The sequence below is a fragment of the Petaurus breviceps genome, unplaced genomic scaffold (genome assembly GCF_028583685.1).
Source record: "Petaurus breviceps papuanus isolate PSGF00001 unplaced genomic scaffold, PetGlider_PUasm1.0 90919, whole genome shotgun sequence".
Classification (NCBI taxonomy): domain Eukaryota; kingdom Metazoa; phylum Chordata; class Mammalia; order Diprotodontia; family Petauridae; genus Petaurus; species Petaurus breviceps.
Window position 1 is genome coordinate 7870835 of NW_027187378.1, and position 19537 is coordinate 7890371.

General features: G+C 38.1%; 1 protein-coding gene and 1 pseudogene across 2 annotated transcripts in view; one reads left to right on the forward strand and one right to left on the reverse strand.

Moving 5' to 3' along the window:
• The window catches only part of MACROD2 (mono-ADP ribosylhydrolase 2), a 2250628-nt gene that overhangs the window by 2098206 nt on the left and 132885 nt on the right, over window positions 1-19537 (forward strand). For both annotated transcript variants that reach the window (XM_069075441.1, XM_069075440.1), the window contains one exon: window positions 5407-5475. In XM_069075441.1, the coding sequence (XP_068931542.1) occupies window positions 5407-5475 (69 nt within the window). The remainder of the gene's footprint in view (window positions 1-5406; window positions 5476-19537) is intronic.
• LOC138151759 (dCTP pyrophosphatase 1 pseudogene) lies at window positions 1653-2476 on the reverse strand (annotated as a pseudogene).

Here is a 19537-nt window from a genome sequence, read left to right on the forward strand (position 1 = left end):
TCTCTCTCTCTCTCTCTCTCTCTCTTTCCCTCTCTCCCTCTCTCCCCCTTTGTCTGAAGTTAAGATTGTTACCCCTGTTTGTTTGGGGATTTTTTGCTTCAGCTGAAACATAATACATTCTGCTCCAGCCTTTTATCATTACTCTCTGTAAATCTCTGCTTCAAATGTGTTCTTTTGTAAACACCATAACACAGCATTCTGGTTTTTAATCTGCTCTGCTATGGGAGAGTTCATTCCATTCACATTCACAGTTGTGATTACTGTGTATTTCCCTCCATCCTATTTTCCCACTGTTTATACTTTCTTTCTCCTTTCACCCTGTCCCTCATCACCAGTATTTCCCTTCTGACCATGGCCTCCTTCAATCTGCCCTCCATTTTATCAGCCCCAACCCTCACTTTTCTTTCCCTTTTCCCCTTCTACTTCCCTATAGGGTAAGATAAATTTCTATACCCAATTAAGTATGTATGTTATTCCCTCTTTGAGTCAGATACAATGAGAGTTAAATTCAAAAAATGCTCACCCCCTCCCTTCTTTCCCTCTACTGGGAGAGATCTTTTGTGCCTCTTCACATGATGTAAGTTACCCTATTCTGCCTTCCCCTTTCCTCTTCTCCCAGTACTATTCCTTTTTTTACCCCTTTTTTATATCATCACGTCAAAGTCAACCTATACCTACACCCTCTGTCTATGTATACTCCTTCCAACTGTCCTGATAGAGATTCATTTCTCAAGAGTTACAAGTATCATCTTCTCATGTAGTGGTATAAAGAGTTCAACTTTATTGAATAACACTTTTCTCCTGGTTACCTTTTTATACTTCTCTTGAGTCTTGTCTTTGAAAATCAAATTTTCTGTTCAGCTCTGGTCTTTCCATCAGGAAAATTTGAAAGTCACTTATTGCATTAAATATCTATACTTTCCCCTGAAAGATTATGCTCAACTTTACTGAGTAATTGATTCTTGGTTGTAATCTAAGCTCCTTTGCCTTCCAGAATGTCGTATTACTAGACATCATATCCTTTAGTGTTTAAACTGCTAAATCCTATCTATCTTGACTGTGGTTCCTTGATATTTGAATTTTTTCTTTCTGGTTACTTGAAAAAAATTTTCTTTTTGACCTGATAATTCTGGAGTTTGGCTACAATATTACTTGGAGTTTTCATTTTGTGATCTCTTTTCAGAGTTGATTAGTGTATTCTTTCAATGGCTATTTTATTCTCAAGATCTAGGATATCAGGGTAGTTTTCCTTGAAAATTTCTTGAAAGATGCTATTGGGGCTCTTTTTTTTTTGATCATGGCTTTCAAGTAGTTCAATAATTCCTAAATTATCTCTCCTGGATCCATTTTCCAGACTAATTGTTTTGCCAATAAAGTATTTCACATTTTCTTCTCTTTTTTTGTTCTTTTTTTTTGTTTGTTTATTTTTGACTGATTTTTGATGTCTCATGGAGTCAGTAGTTACCACTTGCCCAATTTTAATTTTTAAGTAGTTGTTTTCTTCAGTGGATTTTTTTCCCATTTGGCCAATTTTATTTTTTAAAGAATTGTTTTCTCCAGTCAATTTTTGTCCTTCCTTTTCCAGGTTGTTGATTCTCTCTTGCATAACTCTTACTTCTTTTCCTAATTTTTCTTCTACATCTCTTACTTGATTTTTTTTTCATCCCAAACTATTTTATTAAAGTAAAAAGTGACAACTTGAGAAGGCCCTTTTCCATAAATGTATCCCACCCCTACCTCTTCTAGTAGGATTTAGGAGGGTGGAGGAACCTTGCATTTCTAGCATCTAGTAACACAATTAAAGGAGGATTTGAGAAGGCTTTTGTGTCCCTGTTTTCCCAGTGGGATCCTGTCCCAGGTTGTCTAGGCTGGAGTCAGTCCTATGAGTTCCAGCTCCTGTCCAGGCCCACACTCCCATCTCTGTTCCACAGGTTTTGTTCTTTAGTTAGGCCCCTCCGCTTCTCTAGAGACAGGTGCACATTCTGTGGCTCCTGGGGCAGGGCCAAGGTTCTCAGCCTTCTGAATATCTTCATGGGGCAGCTCTGTGTACTTGCAGGAAGAGCCTCGAGGAAGGTGGACAGGGTAGTGGCACCCGTTGGTCTCTATCTTGGCCAGCACAGCCTGTGGCAGGTCAATATGGCATCGTGATGCCAAGGCTACCAGGTAGATAAGGATGTCACTGAGCTCCTCCCCTAATGCCTCTCGTTTTGCTTCTGACCAGGACAGGGGCTCTGGGCCACCATCAGGCCTCCACTGAAAGAGCTCTGCCAGCTCTCCCACTTCCCCAGAGAGGGCCAGGAGGAGGTTCCGAGGTTTATGGAACTGGTCCCAGTGTCTTTCTGCTGCAAACTCTGTCTGGAGGCAATGGATGTCCTCCAGCGTGGGCTCCAGGCTGAAGCTGAATGGGGCATCGTGCCCTGCCGCTGCTGTGCCTGCCACTGCTGAGCCCTCGGGGTCTCTGCCCCCTGGCATGGTGCTGCACGAGAGCCACTAACTCTGAAGCCACATGAAGGATCCTCTTACTTGATTTTTAAAAATATTTTGAACTCTTCCAAGAAGCCTTTTGGGTCTTGAGATCAATTCAACTTTTACTTTGAGGCTTTGCGTGTTGGTAGTTTGACATTTTCACTCTCTTCTGAGTTTGTGTTTTGATCTTCCCTGTCACCACAATAGCTTTCTATGGTCAGGGCTCTTTTCTGTTTTTTTACTCATTTTTAAGCCTATTCTGTGACTTTTAAGGTTGAGCTCTGCTTCTGGAGCATAGGGGACACTGTCCATAGCTTCTTGTGCTGGGGTCAGGGACATGGTCACTGACTTTCTGTGCTGGTGGCTTGCCCACTGCATTGGGGTGGCCCAGCCTAGTTCTGCCTGTTTTTCTGGGGTTCTAGGACTGACAATTTGCTTTTTGTGATAGGCCTGGATGCCAGTCAGCTGGCCTTTTGTGCCACTAACCTGACTGAGCCAAGATGGAAAGGCCTCAGTTGCTGATCTTTGCTGTGGCTAAGAGCCTCCCAATTGCTTGCCTAGATACCATCTGTGCTGGGCTGAATTCTCCTTTTATCCAAGTGAGACAGACCTTTCCTGAAATCTTTCTAAGTTATCTTGAGCTGAAAAATCATTTCACTTCATCTTGTTGTATATTCTGTCATTCCAGAATTCATTTAGAGTCTTGATTTCACATTGTTTCCAAGGGAAACTGGAGAAAGCACAGTCAACTTCCTGGCTTTTTCTGCCATCTTGGTTCTATGTTGAGTCAGCTTCTTTGATAATAAAATAATATTCCTTTCTGCTTTACAATTCATATACATTATGACTTTATTCTGAATCATCTACCCTCATAGGTCAAGTCCAAATGATGAAAAACTTAAGATCAAAAGGCCATTAAACCAGTAGCTTTGACTACCTTAATTAGCAAATCAGATCAAAGGCACAGACAAGTTGATTAGTTATGCAGAAATAAGTAATTGGATCCCAACATAGTTGGTTCTACAACCAAGTATAGACATGACTTAAAAGTAAAAATCATCTCCTCTGATACCCCCAGATGAAAATGACCTTTCTCCCCTGGGATCTCACATAGCACATTTCCTTATATCTTCCTTATGACCTTAGCCATTCTGTTACAGCTTTTGTGTATAGGCTACATAATAATAATAGCTGATCCCTGTATTACATTTTAAATTTTGCAAAGTATTTAAAACATATATTTGAGTATAATAATTACTGTAAGTATGATTATCCCCAATTTACAGATGGAGAAACTGAAGCTCAAAGAAGTTCAATGACAACTCCAAAGTGTTAAAGTCACACTTTAGACCTGATCCCAAGGACATTATTGTCTATGCTTCATGCTGCTTTTGTGATAACAATCGCTATTTATTTGGGACTTTAAGGTTAATAAAGTGTCTTTGCAACTATTATCTTATTTGATCCTCATAATTAGCCTATAAGATAGATACTGCAGATATTATCATCTCTCATTCTAGACTATAAATTCATAAACAGACACAGTGTGTCTCTGCCAACATCTTACACAACATTCTACATAGAAAGAGCCTACTATGTATAAGGCAATGGGCTAGGTACTGAAAACAAAACAGCCACATCCCTCAAGAATATTGTGTTCTATGGGGGATGGAGTGGTAGAAAACATGAAGGTAAATACATAAAGCATCTACTAAGCAATGCAAAGATATTTTAAGATGGAAAAAGTTTTAACAACTAGGGACTATTTTTTAACGTCTCAGGTATAGGGTGACTGTGCTATGCTTTCATAGAAACTAGGTGTTCTAAGACATGAATGTGGGGAGGGAACAGGTACCTGTGCAAACGCAAAGAGGTAAGAGATAGATGTCATCTACAGGGAGCAATGAGGAGGCAAGTATGACTAGAATAAATAATTCACGAAGAGAAATACTGTGAAATAAGACTGGAAAGATATATAAGCCAGATTTAAAAGGAAAATGTAGAATTAACCTTTAGATTTAGGTAAATATTTATCTAAACATGGGTTATTTGCTTCCCTACAATCCTATAAATTCATTAGAAATAGCTATGATTTATCTTCAAATTGAATATAATTAATTAATTAAATTTAAAATGTATTATTTAATTATTATTAAATAAATTAAATTATTAAAATCAAATTAAAAATAAATAAATTTAATATAAAATATTCCAAGTGATTATTTTATTAATTCTGTCATTTTAAAATCATTTTTGAATGTTTGCTAGTTAGTTCTCTGCTACTTAAATGATAATATATGGAACCATCACTCACCTAATGTTACTCATAAGCTTTCTGACCTGTGTTTGCCCATATTCCCCCATCCCTTTTAATTGGTGCCATCACTGGAAATCTAAAATTTCTCACTTCTCTGCCTGTACTTGGACAATCTGAAATGTTAAATGACTTCTGTGCCTTCTTACAAATGCTCTCTTTCTTGCATAGCCCTGCACTGACATCCATCTGAAATGTTCCCTGTGGTTTGACAGCCTGGCATAGCTTAGAAAAAATCTGTGCTAAGGAAACCAAACTTTAAAAACACACACATAAAAACACTTCTTGGAAGCCAGAAGGCTTTTGCTTTTGTTTTTGTTCTATTCCCAAGTGAAAACAATGAACCTCCAGAGTTTTGGGAAGGGGTGCTGCCACTGGTTTAAAAATAATACTTTCTGTGAAATGAAATAAGTACATCCTTATTGAACTCTATAACTATCAAATGGTTTCTGGTCTCTAATCCATTGATTGTTCAGAGGCAATATCAAACAATTTTTCCATCAAAGAATGTTTAATATTTGACCTCCCTAAGCCAAGGTTAGGTTTATTTTTGGTGGAGGGGCAGGGGAATTCCCAGCTTGATAGTAACAACTAATAGGCTCTTTTTCTTTTTCTCCTGTTTAAAGATGAGGCACAGCCTGCCGCCGCACCCAGCCCTTCATCAGAAGAAGCTGTTGAAGCCAGCAAGGATAAAGGTACAGACACTATTACATCTAAAAAGGCAAACTCCTAAGAGGAGAACATTTAAACTGTCTCTACATGAAGAGTGAAGACAATCCAAACTTGGTTAATTCAAGCTAAACTTCCCTCAACCCCACTCCCTCCTCCACTCACAATAAAAGACCTTTATGTTTTTCAGTGCCTGAATTCTTCCCCTCCACCCATTGTCCAAATGATAGCATAGAAAAGGAGAGACTGAATTGTAGAAAGTCTCTTTAGAAAGACAAGGCATCAGATTGAAAGTCTCAAAATGGGTTGGTTTTGCTGAAAACTGAAGGATCAGACCCCTCAGGGTACTCCCTTCCCAAATAACCTTTTAGAATTAAAATCACTTTTTGGAAAGGGGCCAGGAGAAAGATGCTTGCTAAACATGTGCTAAAACAGAGGTAAAAAAAGAGCATGTTCACATAGATTCTGGACAAAATCATTTATCTTATCACTCGAATATGTATAAGACTGTGAGATCCAGTTTGGAGGCAATATTTAGAAGGGTGATGATAGGATGCTTCTTATCATTGGGAGAGGAGTCCGACTATGCTTATAGAAGGGGCAAACTTAATATCAGAATCTTAGATGAAAAGGACCTCAGAGACCAACTAATCCAATCCATACCTGAACAATAATAATTGCTCGCATTTATATAGTACTGATATAACACTTACAGGGGCAGTTAGGTAGTGCAGTGGATATACTGCTGGGTTTGGAATCAAGAAGACTCATCTTCCTCAATTCAAATCCAGCCTCAGAAATTTATTAGCAGTGTCACCCTGGGCAAGTCACTTAATCCTGTTGACCTCAGTGTCCTCTTCTATAAAATGAACTGGGGAAGGAAATGGCAAACCCCTCCAGTATCTCTACCAAGAAAACCCCAAATGGGGTTACAAAGAGTCAGACATGACTGAAAAATAATAATATAGCACTTAGAGGTTTGCAGAGCATGAAACATATGATCACATTTGATCCTCACATCCACTTTGTGAGCCTCTTATTGTCCCCATTTTGAAATGAGGAAATGAAGGCTAAGATGTAAAGTAACTTATCCAGGGCCACACAATCTGAGCGAAGATATGAACTTGGGTATTCCTGCCTCTTAATCCAAAACTCTATCTATTCTACTATGTCACCAAAAATGCTTCTTAACAAAAATCCTATCTATAGTATATTCAACAGTTGTCATCTAGCTTTTACTTGAAGGCATCCAGTAAGAGATAACCCCCCCCCAATTCCTGAGGTAGCCCTTTCCATTTTTGGATGGTTCTGGTTGTTAAAAAAAAAAGTTATTCCTTTCATCAAGTAAAAATACCTGATCCATACAAAGAATGTGCTTTTTCATTGCCCTCATTCCTGCCTGGCAAGTGTAAAAAGCTAATTTTTTGAGGCTTTGATAACATCTAAAAGATGTCTCCACTTTCCTGGAGATATTGGCATATTTGTACAATTGATAACTAGGTGGTCTAGAGCATAGTATACTGAATTTGTAGGCAAGAAGAACAGAATTCAAACCCTGTCTCATTTTTTAACTACAAGTGAGATAACATGGGTAAAGTATTTTGTAAACTTTAAAAACATCATCTATTTAGCTATTATTTTCTGAATTTATGCTACTTGGATAAAGATTCTGAATCTACTTAAGAGTGATATGCAAATATAATTCCTTCCAAAAAATCACAAATCAACTGTTTTTCTTTTAATAAGTTTACCAAAGAAAAGGACATTTTAAATCTTTAAGAATCTGTTAAATATGTGACTCAAACCTCTGCTTCAGTTTTGCTTGGGGGAGATAGAGTAGTCATTTTGCTTGTGTAGATTTTGTAGCCTCTGTGTGTGTTGTTGTTATTGTTGTTGTTGTTAGAGGCAAGAATAAGGTGAAGGGATCACCTCTTACATACTTGCTTTACTAATGAATGCCTTGTCACCCAGCTCCCTGAAAGCCAGCTTTGACATCATAGTCTCAACTATGAATGAATGGTGATGCAAACAGGTGATGCCTGCCTATAAGCCCTTTGGGGAGCTTTTGATAAGAAACTACATATAAATATATGATATAGAGGCAGAAATGGCAACATTATAGAAAAAGACAGAAAGTGTTGTTCATGATATACAACCTGAACTGGACATTCAGATTATTTCATCACAATAAATAGGTTGAGGTTTTCCAAGGCCTTTGACAGAGTAAGAAAAAGACATGCTTAATTCATTGTCTCAGACTGAGATTTTGTTCTCTGTCATTTTGCTTGGTTGATTGCTATGCTACTATCATGTAGGCATACAGTTCTTGACACTTTTAGGAGATCACAGTTTTAATTGTTCAAGATATTCTAGATTCTCTTAGAAACATTCTAGCTGCTAAATCTATCTCCTCTAAAAATGCATCTCCAATTATTGGTATCTAAACTTGTCAATTATTATTAATAAGCTTGAATTATTAGTATCTGTCTTCCATCTACTTTGTATCTATGTGTTGTGTATCTGTATGTGTGTATGTGAATAGTTATTTGCATGACATCTTCCCCAGAAGAATGTAAACTAAACTGTAAGAAGAGAGGCATCTGTTTCTGCCTTTACTTAAACCTCCAGAACTTAGAACAATGCTTGGCAAATAGTAAGCACTTATTTATTCTTGTTGATTGATTACATGACTGATTAGAATGATGAAAGATGAAAATAAGTAGCCATCTATAAAACACTTAATGGATGGTAATTTGAACCAGGCACTATGTCATACATAACAAACTCAAACTTTCAGACAAAACTGACTTAATAGATTTTCCTGACATCCGTATAATGTATTAAGATTTGCAAAGCTTTTCATATCCATCATTGTGTTTGAGTCTCACAACAATCCTGAGATATAGGTAGTGCAAGTATTATTATTCCTACCTTACAGGTGAGGAAACTGATACTCATAGATTTAAGTATTTTTCTCATAGCTATGCAATTACCCAGTATAGAAAGGATTTGTAATCACGTCTTCCTGAATCCAAGCCATTCTAGTGATTATATCATGCTACTTTTCCTCTAAGGTCTATTAATTTATTTTGGTGGGAGGAAAGGTGGTGAGGTTGTGGTGGAAGTTATAAATAAATTCTGCACTGGTATTTGATCCATCTCTGATTTTTAATTATAATTTGTAAGGTGTGATTTTTGCCCTTTCATTCTGAAATAACATGTTTATAAGCCCACGGTTTTTACTTGATCATTAATTCAAAGCTTAGTCCAGCTGTCTAGCACTGGTATAACTGCCATCTTGACTGGCTGATAAAAATAGAGCATTGAATGAAAAAAATTGCATCTGCCATTGAAAACGGTAAAGATTGAGGTCAAAGTGGGGTTAACAGCAGTCAGAAATGTTGAGGATTCATTCCAAACATTCTCCGTTATTACCTTTCATATACATCTCTTCTCCGTGACATCTGGGCTATTTATGAGCTCTACAATGCCAAGATCTCATACAGAAATGTTTATTACATTCTCTCAGATAAATGGCAGAATGTTCTTGCTGAATTGTGGGTCTTCATGAAGGTCTTGACTCTTGCTATTGTTTTCCGTGTTTGCCCTTGACATGCCATCTCCTTGTTGGGTGTTTGAGTCACAGAGAGTACAGATGAATTTTTTTTCCCCTCCATTGAGATCACCAACATTTTTCCATTCATTCAATCATTTCTGAAGTATGTGGTTTGTTCGTTTTCCCACAATGATTTTAATACTAAGATTTCCTGAACTGTCCTTTCCCCACCCCCATACCCACTTTACCCTGCCCGAGGAAAACAGGAAACAGCTTTCCCTATGAGAGAGTCAAATGGGATTAGAAAAATGAGCGGACTTGATGCTGCACAGTAAAAGTGTAACACTTTAGAGGAAGCAAAAATATGTTTTGGTTGTCTACACCAGAAACATTAAAATATTTCAGATGCCACACCTTATGGAAAAGATACTGGCTTATGGAGTTGATTTCATCGTTGGAATACTTGCCCTTAATCTCTCTTTGCTTTCTTTTTAACCAGCATGTCAAAAAGTTATACTAGTGATAGAAGCATAAGATTTAGAGCTGAAGGGAACTTTAAAAATCATTTAGTTCGGCCCTCAGATGAGGGCACTAAGGCTGAGAGAGGAAAAGTGATTGTTTTTGTTTTGTTTTTTTAATATTATTACTCACTCTTTCTTCCTGGATACAATCTTCCATGATGGCATTCTCTCCTGGTTCTCCTTTTGCCTTTCTGAGCACTTTTTAGTTCTCTTTGCTGGTAATTGAACTTTCTCATGCCCCTTAACTGTGAGTGCTCCATCCTAGGCCAGTTTCTCTTTCTATCTTGGTGCTCTAGTGGATTTTGTTGTTGTTCCATTGCTTGGTTATGTCCAGTTCTTCATTGTTCCATGGACCGTGGCATGCCAGACCCTTCTATTCTTCTATCCTTCACCATTCTCAAAATCTGTCAATTATCTTATCTACCCAGATGGCTCCCATATTCATATCTACAACCCTCATGTCTTTCCTCTTCTAGTCCTCCATGGTGGGCATTTCCATGTGATATGTGATATCTCAAATTCAATATGTTCAAAATAGAAATCATTATGTTCTCCTTTTTAACCTATCACCCCATCAAGCTTCCCCAGTTCTTTTGAAAGCACCACTAGCTTCCTAGTTATTATCGATTCTTACAAAAAACATTTTTCAGAATAAATTTAATGGAAACTTCGCTCTTCCCAATCACTCACAGACAGCCAAGTTTTGTCAATTTCTACCTCTACTGTCATCTTTCTGTAAAGCCAAGCACAAGCAGCTTTCCAGATGACTGCTGCTGTGAATAGCTTTCAAGATTCTGATTACATAGTATAGTACATTCTCTATTAATTCAGAAACAAAGACAAAACATTCAAAGAAAATCCAGGTACAGTATTCACAATGTTATAACTTATCACTAAAGTAGCCACATAGTTTTTCACCAAAGTGGTAACAAAGTTTTAAGCAAAGTACATTCATTTAGTCAATCACAAAGTCCTTAATTCAATTACAAAGTACAAAAGTCAAAGTCCTCCACCCATGGGTTGCAATTAAGTTATAATATCATCAGTCACTACTCAGTACCCTCTTAAGGGGTAGTGGAAAGTACAAAGGCCATCCACCCCTAGGTCACAAGTTAAGTTACAATTTCATGAGTCACTACTCAGTGCTCCCTTAAGGGGTAGTGGAAAGTACAAAGGCCATTCTAGGTCACAAGTAAGTTACAGTTTCATCAGTCAGCATTAAATACCCAAGAAGAGGTCTTTTCATCTTGACTTGAGGCAGGCTCTCAGCTTCTATGGTTCCTCTTCTATGGTCTCAGCTACTATCTAACCAACTGCCACCTGAGTTCAAAGGCAGACAGCCCCCAGTTCCTTGTCCAGCTCTCTGTGAAGTTTCTGTTCCATACTGAAGCTCACAGTGTCTAGCCCACCTCAAGTCCTTATTCAAATACCAGGAAACCAGGTCCCAGAACCAGAAAGTCAGTCATTACAGTAACCATGAAGTTGGTACACATTGTTAATGCAGTGAACACCCACATTCCCAAGCCTTCACAACAGGACAGCTTCCCTCAAGCAGGGATCCTCCTCTCTCACTCACGGTAGCTCCTCAGCAGAAGTTCCAGCTGGTTCTCAGAAGCTCAGCAGAAGTTCCCAGAAAAAAAAGATCTCAGCAGAAGTTCTGGCTGGCTCTCAGAAGAAGCTCCACTCCCACAAGTTCTGTTCTCAAAGTCAAAATCACTTTCTCCAGCCTGGGCCTGTCCTCCTCAGCCTCCACAAGGCTTACTCCAAGAAGTTCTGTCTCAGTTCTCAGTTCTCATTTCTTTTCTCAGTTCTTTTCAACTCAGCTCAGTCTTCAGTTCAGCAGTAGCAGCCCATCATCCAGATGCTCACTGAGAGAAATTCTGGCCTCTCTCAGCTTGGGCTTTTCCTTATATAAGGTATTAGTTCCTCCCTGTTTTGCCCCTTCTTGTTACAACAGGAAGTTCCTCCCACCTTGGGATTCACAAGTTCTAGATCATAATACTTGATACAATCACACTTGAAACAAGGTGCTAAGTGCTTCCCAATACAAGGGGATCTTCAAATTATATTACTATTACACTTTCATATGTATCTTTTTCTCTATTCACATAAGCATCACCTTAGTTTAGACCATCATCCTTCTTGCATAGGCAAATCTAATATTATTTTCTCCTAATTGGTATCCCTCACTTCTAGTCTCTTCCTTTTTCACCTTATCAGTCCTTCATTGAACTATCAGAGTAATGTTTCTAAAGCACAGATCAATTCATGCTGTTTCCCTGCTCAAAAACCCTCTTCAATTCCCTATTACTTCTAGACTGTTTGTTTTTTTAGTACCTTTGGCTCCTACCTCCCTCTCCAATCTTATTTCATAATAATTTCATAGTCTTCTTCATGAGCCCACTTTATATTCCAGAATGAGCTACTTATTCTCCTTTGAGTCTGACACACCCTCTTTCACTTCCATGCCTTCACATTCCCTGGGGCCTCTACCTGTAATACAATCTTTCATCCCTCTGCCTCACAGAATCTTTATCCTCCATCAAACCCCAGATCTGCTACCACCTCGATTCATCAACAAGTGCATTATTTTTGAAACATTCCTAATCTCTTCAGATGTCAAGATTTTCTCCTTCCTCAGTTTACCTTGTATTAAACTGCTTTATGTATGTTGTAGTCCCATTCTGGTCTACCTAGCATCAGCCTTGAGGTATCTTGAGTTTGCTATTTGTAGGAAGCAATAGCATAGTATCATTCTTGTTTTTGCTGCCTAGTTTCTCCCAACATAGGACTTTGTCTTCCAAGGTCTCCACAGTCCTGGTACATGTTTTGAGTAGTTTATCTTGTGTAACAAAATGATTAATTATGGTCTTATTAAAATCTGTTGGGCAGCACTGAAGTGGCAACAACACTGGCATACCCAGGATGGCTGCTACCATAGGTTCCTACATCTGCTTTATCAGGAAAGATAGCTATTTAAGGAGTCAACAGTCTTTTTAAAATTACATTTGCTAGCTCAGGGGAAAAGTCAGCACCATGAACTTCAGAGAAAATGCATATCAGAGAAAAATACAAGCAGAAAAATAAAGACCAAAAGACAGGGCTCTGACTGCCTGAATCAACTATACACTTTACATACATCCCTAGATCGAAAAAGCTTTTACATCTGAGCAGTTAGGGAGCTCTGAACATATGACCACTCAGAATCTCAACCAGGGAATCACATGTTCCTTCTCATAAGCAAGTCCACAAAGCAAAATACCAACTCTGAGTATATATACACTTATCAGAGCCAGAGGGCATCACAACCTGGGAGATTGTGCCTAATTAGAAATTAGCTAAAGGTGTGAAAGCCTTCCTACAAGCAAGTCTCCTTTAAGCAAGCTTCCCTTAATGGGCTCTGCTTGAGACCTATTAATGGACAGGAAAGAACTTAAATCCCATTAACATTGCAAGCACTAACATGGAACTTTAGATTTTTGTAAAAATCTGTATGAGAAAAGCATCTTCAGCTATTAGTTTATCAGACAATTTGGGGGGTTTATAGAGAGCTGTGGAGGTTAGAGTCAATTAATTGTCAATAAGTGTTCATTTAGGGCCTGCTATATGTCAGGCACTATGCTAAGCACTGGGAATACAAGAGATGAGGAAAGAAAGAGCAAGGAAGAAAGGAAGGAAGATGAAAGATGGGAGGGAGAAAAGAAGAGGGAGAAGGAAGGAAGGAAGGAAGGAAGGAAGGAAGGAAGGAAGGAAGGAAGGAAGGAAGGAAGGAAGGAAGGAAGGAAGGAAGGAAGGAAATAAGGAAGGAAGGAAATAAGGAAGGAAGGAAATAAGGAAGGAAGGAAGAAAGGAAGGAAGGAAGGAAGGAAGGAAGGAAGGAAGGAAGGAAGGAAGGAAGGGGATGACAATGCACAAAAGGAAGCTGGGAAGGGGGTGGGTGAGGTTGGGAGGAGAAGAGGCCACTAGAGGGTATCCTGGAGTAGAAACCAAGCAGAGAAGCTGGACTATAGAGTGCAGGAAAAGGAACGATATATAATAAAGTTGGAAGGGTAAATTGGAGAGCAGTTTGTGAAGGGCTTTCAGAGACAAACAGAAGAGTTTTTATCTGAATCTACAGGTAGTAGGGATTCAGAAATGTTTATTGAGAAAAGAAGTTCATGGTTAGATATGAACTTTTATGAAAATCATGTTGGTAGAAAAGTATCGATTGGAGGATCATTTGGAGTATAGTAAGATTTGAGTCAGGGAGATATCAGGAGGTTGTTGCCTAGTCCAGACAAGAGGTAATAAAAGCCTGAACTAGAGTGGTGGCTGTTTCAGGAAGGGGAAGTTGATGGATGCGGAAGATGCTTTGGAGGTAGAAAAGAGAAATCTGATAACTGTTAGATATGTGGAGTAAAGACAAAGTGAGGAACTGAAGTAAATACCGGTTGTGAACTTATGTGACTCAAAGAATGTGAGTACCCTTAACATAAATAGGAAATTTTGGAAGAAGGGTGTGTTTAGGGAAAACACATATCCTATACTTTCTTGAGTGGAAATTGTATCTAATCTATAATTCTATTTGATTCTATCCTATTTAAATCTCCTAAGACTATTTTAGTTAATATAAAATGTTTCTTTCTAAAAAATTATTTATTCATAAATCCATCCAGACCAGCTGGAGAGTAACAAATTTTTGCTAACAACTGGTATGGAATGTCATCAGATTACTTAGGTTTCCATTGGCAGATCAAAAGTTGAAACCAAAGTGGATACTTTAACAGGAACAAGATTCATGTTCAACACCTGTCATAAAAATATCATTTAAACACATGCAGAATATCCTGAAGTATCTCTGTGTTGGTTATTTAATATGCAACTGCTCATTAATATTAAAAGAAATACTTAATACCAGATGTTATATTAAGTATCAGAGTCTCTGTAGTGCAATGGATAAAGTTTTGGCCTTAGAGTCAGGATGTCCTTCATGTGAATTCTATCTCTGACACCTACTAGTAGTATGACCCTGGGCAAGATACTTTATCTCTGTCAGTCTCAATTTTCTCATCTATAAAAAAGGGATAATCATAGTTTCTAACTCCCCTGCCCACCAGATTGCTATTAGAGTTCAATGAGATAACATACGTAAATCACTTTGTAAACTTTAAAACTCTGTGTAGTTTGTCCCAAAAGTCTTGGTGCAATTTTCAGCTTTAAGGTTATTGATAGCTTAAAACTGCACCAAAACTTTTGGAACACCCTGTATAAATATTAGCTATGTAAGACTGTTATGATTATGACAACTACTACTACTGTTTCTCAGGTAGTTAGTGTTACTTTAGAAATTGTTGAACAAAGCAAGTTGCTTCTTCTGCACAGTGAAGAGTTCATTTGCTCTGGATGATTTCAAAAGGCCTTCCTAGCTCTGATTCCTATGAAATATATAAAACCTTCTTTTCAAGTCACTTCTGATTTCTGGTTTTAACTTAATGTGTTTTCTTCTGGAAAAAAATCTTTTAAAAGCATTTCAATTTAACTTTTAAATTAAAAGACTGATACCATATTTTAAAAAAATGACTAGTTAACTTCCTCTGCGTACCACCTGACAAAAAAATGTTTAAATCTCCCAGTTGTCCCCATTCCCTGCTGCAAAATATGGGAGCTGTTAAAGGAGGAAGACAAATGCAGGAAATTCGTCTTGCTGCTCACATGAAATTGATCTACCTGACTTTGACATTGGCATTAGACTCTCGAGCCTAGGATCCAAAAGAATGTTGCACAAAAGGGTGATGAACATCTCTTGCCCAAGTACACCTCTGGCTCCCTCCTCTCCACAGAACTGCAATGAATCTATTTTCACTCACACTCACAAAATAATTGATGGATAATGCTCTCATAGGAATGAATTGTCATTAAAATTCTGCTTCAATGAAGCATTTGCATTTTGAATCCATATTTTTCTGACTGTGCAATGAAAGGCCTTGTCTCTAGTAAAGGACTTTTGGTCATTAGCTAAAACATGGGGAGATCTTAATTGCATCCTGGATCAAGGACAGAAAGGGTGTGAGAGGCCATCTAGACCACCTCCTCATTTTACAAATGAAGAATCTGAAGCCAAGACAGCTTACTTGACTTATCTAGGATAACATAGACAGGATTTGAACACAAGCCTTCTTACACCAAACCCAGGGCTCTCTTCATTGAAGCAAGTTATATATGGGGCAGAGGGTTCCTGAAATCATAACCTTGCCTACTCACAAAATGGGTTCTATTAGGAAACCTGATTTAATCCTTTCAAGGGACCTGGTGCAGTAATGGTCTTTAATCTCACCCTCCTTTCCCCCACTGATGCTCCACAGAGGAGAACAAACCAAGGATTCACCTTTCCTGTGGCTGCTGGAAACATTGCTCAGAACTGCTAGGACAAAGAATTATGTGTGTTATCATCGATGACTCAGCTCTACCACAGATCTCCCTGGATGATACCTCACCTATACTCCTTCTTCTTTCCTACTTAAGAACAAATAGAGTCAGGGGCAGCCAGGTAGCACAGTGAGTAAGAGCACCGGCCCCAGGGTCGGGATGACCTGGGGATCAAATCCGGGCTCAGATACTTAGTACCCACCCAGAAACACCTGGCCGTGTAACCTTGAGCAAGTTACTCAACCCTAATTGCTTAGGGGTGGCCAGGAGGCTCAGTGAGTAAGAGCACCGGCCCCAGTGCCGGGATGACCTGGGGATCAAATCAGGGCTCAGACACTTAGCACAACACCCAGAAATAACTGGCCGTGTAACATTGAGCAAGTTACTTAACCCCAATTGCTTAAAAAAAAGAACAAATAGAGTCTCCTTTAACCCAATCTATTTCTCAGCCTTAAGACTTCCAGATTCTGGCATTCAGTGCCCATTATCATTGTCCACACTTCCTTCTACCACATCACCATCCTCAGCCTAGTTTTCTCCTCCCTTATCCTTCCATGGTTATGGTGTCAAGCCCTCTCCACAGATTTAAGGACCAGGATTTCATTGTACCTGGGACATGTGGAGGGAACCAAAATAGCCAAGGAAAGGAAACTTCTAAATATATTGGATCTATGACTTGGGGCAAAGCAGGGGAGAGAGGAGGACCATGGGTGATCTCAGTTACAATCCATAATAGAGTTGTTTTTTTCTAATGTAAGCTTAGCAGTAAATGAATAAGATATATAATCTTTTAATGTATGTAACAGCCAAGGGATGTGTGTGTGTGGGTGTGGGTGTGTGTGTGTGTGTATGTGCATGAGTGTGTATGTATGTGTGGGAGCAGGAACAATTATACTTTTGTCTTTTGTATCAACAGTGCCTAGCCCATAGTAGGTGCTTAGAAACTGATTACTTGCTTGCTTGATTATGTGTATGTGTATGTGCAATGAGCAGAACTGTAACTAGCTGAAACTATGCCTGAATCAAATTCATGTAGTGATGAGGGAGGGGAAAAGGGCTCAGTGGTACAAAGAAGAGTCTCACCATGGCTATAGTCATTCCAGAAGGGTACAGCCTATCCCTTAAAATGTCCTAGCCCTCACCCATATGTAGGCAACACTCCTGGGTACAGCCTGAACCACATTAAAATTTTATTGGGAAATTAACAAGATAAATAAAAATGCAATCAAACATAGATGTTAACATATGGTTTTCCAAGTCAACATGTAGTCTGTAGGGATCCTTATATGTGGTTTAACCTCTATTTCTATTTGAAATTGATACCAACACTCTAGAGGACCACAAAGTAAGGTTTGAAGATGTACCCTTCACCTTCACCCAAGGAGGGTGTACCTTGGGGCAAATCCCTATTAGCACCATGCTAGTTATAGCTCTAGTAATAGGAATTAATGCATATAATATGTAAAGTAAAACTCTGAACAGTGCTTCTGAAATGTGACTTAGTAGAAAGAATACAGGACTGTAAGTCAAGAGATTTGTGTTTAAAATTGACTCTCCTACTAAACTAGGAGAAGCTAGAAAAATTTCCATAATCTCTCTGGGCTTTAATTTCCTCATCTCTACAAGGAGAGGTCTTATGTAGTGATGTCTAACAGTCCTCTGAGTCCTAATATTCTATGATTCTATTGTTATAGTTACAGAAAAATTAACAAAGCCAAGACAGAAAAACTATTCAATTTGGTTGCATGAAAGTAATAGTAAACTTGGCCTGTAAAATTGCTTTAGCACACACATCTAATTACCATATGATAAAAGATCATTGTTCATATTATCAAACACACCATATAAATTCCTCTAAGTTTTATTCACTAAAACACCAAAGTCAGTTAATGTATGCTCAGGTCTCATCATTTCTTACTCATTAGTATATTTACAACCAGAAATTAGGGTCAAGTTTTATCAAAACTGCCACAGCCTTCTCTCAATTAAATTTCTTTCTGGTCCCAAAAGTCAAGGTGGATTTGAAGAGCTGTATCAATAAAAGTAATAAAGCAATAAAATTTTAAAATATATCAATAATAATGTCAATAAACATAATTTTTTATTTGTGTGATACTAAATTCTGCTAATAAAATAATAGAAATGAAGAAATGAAATGAACCATAGAGGTCATCTGGTCCAACCTACTCATTTTATTGATTAAGAAGTTGAAGACCAGATAGGTTGAGTTTTTAACCAAGATCACAGAACTAGACAGTGTTAAGATCAGAAGTAGAATCCCAGTTTCCTGATTCTTGCCTACTTTTCCTTCTGTGTGTACAAGGTGCTGGACCAGATAGCCTCTGAGGTCCCTTTCCTTTCTAGACTCATGATCCTATGAGCTTACAGTCAATTCAAACAGTCTAGTCAAGCAAAAATCATTAGTCAATAACCATCATCATGAATATTTCCTGAATTGAATTGAACTGAATTGCTGGGAAAAATCAAACCATTTTTTGAGGTAGTAAAGACAAATCAAACAGACCTGTAAATGGAACTTTACTGAATTACTTGAACAAATATTTTCAACTGAGTAGATGCAATCTGAGATTTGCTATTCTCTCTCTATTTCATCAACATACCTATGGTATGCCTAGTACAAAAAGATAATATTAAAAAAAAAGAAAGATACTTTCCTACTCGTTGTTCCTAGAGAGGCACCAAACTAGTATATTTCTGACCTTGAGAAGAAGAGTGATGTTCATGATGTAAAATCAGACTTCCTGAACTATAGCCAGGAGAGGTACTGATTATGGTTTTTAGTCCTGGCTCTGTTGCTAGGTTGCCATGTGACCTTGGAAAAAATTGTTTAATTTCCCTGGGTCTCAGTTTCTTATTATGTAAATCAAGGAACTTGGAGTACATAATCTCTACACTATGGTATTTTATGATTCTAATAAAGTGCCACTTGGCCATATACACATGAGACTGATTCTTTTATGGATTGAATGGTTCCTTAGATAATTTAATTGTGTGATAACCCACATATTTTGTTGTTGTTCAGTCATTTCAGTCATGTCTGACTCTTTGCAACCCCGTTTGTGGTTTTCTTGGCAAAGACATCAAAAGGGTTTTTGCCTTCTCCAGATCATTTTATAGATGAGGAATCTGAGGGCAAACAAGGTTAAGTGACTCGCCCAGGGTCACACAGCTAGTAAGTGTCTGAGGTCATATTTGAACTCACACATACATATATAATTAGATGTTATATATCAGTTATAGAATTTACTCAACTATAAAAAATACAAATGAAGTGATAGGGATTTTTTTTTCAGAAAAATTGCTTAGTGAATTGGAGGTCATTATAGATTACCCCTTGAGAATTCTCCAAACACATTACCATACTCCTGAAATAGTCTTTCTATTGGCTAAGATCCCAAATAGGTTTGTTCCTCACCATGCTTTGTACTTAGAGATAGATGATTGTTCAGTGGGGACTTTCTCTCTCATGGGAAACTCCCAACCTTAGCTGAATTCTTTTGGAAATGTGATATTGAAGAAGTATGCATGAAAAGAAATTCAGTAGAGAAAGAATTTTTCCAGAGTTGTTTCACTTGAATTCTTGAA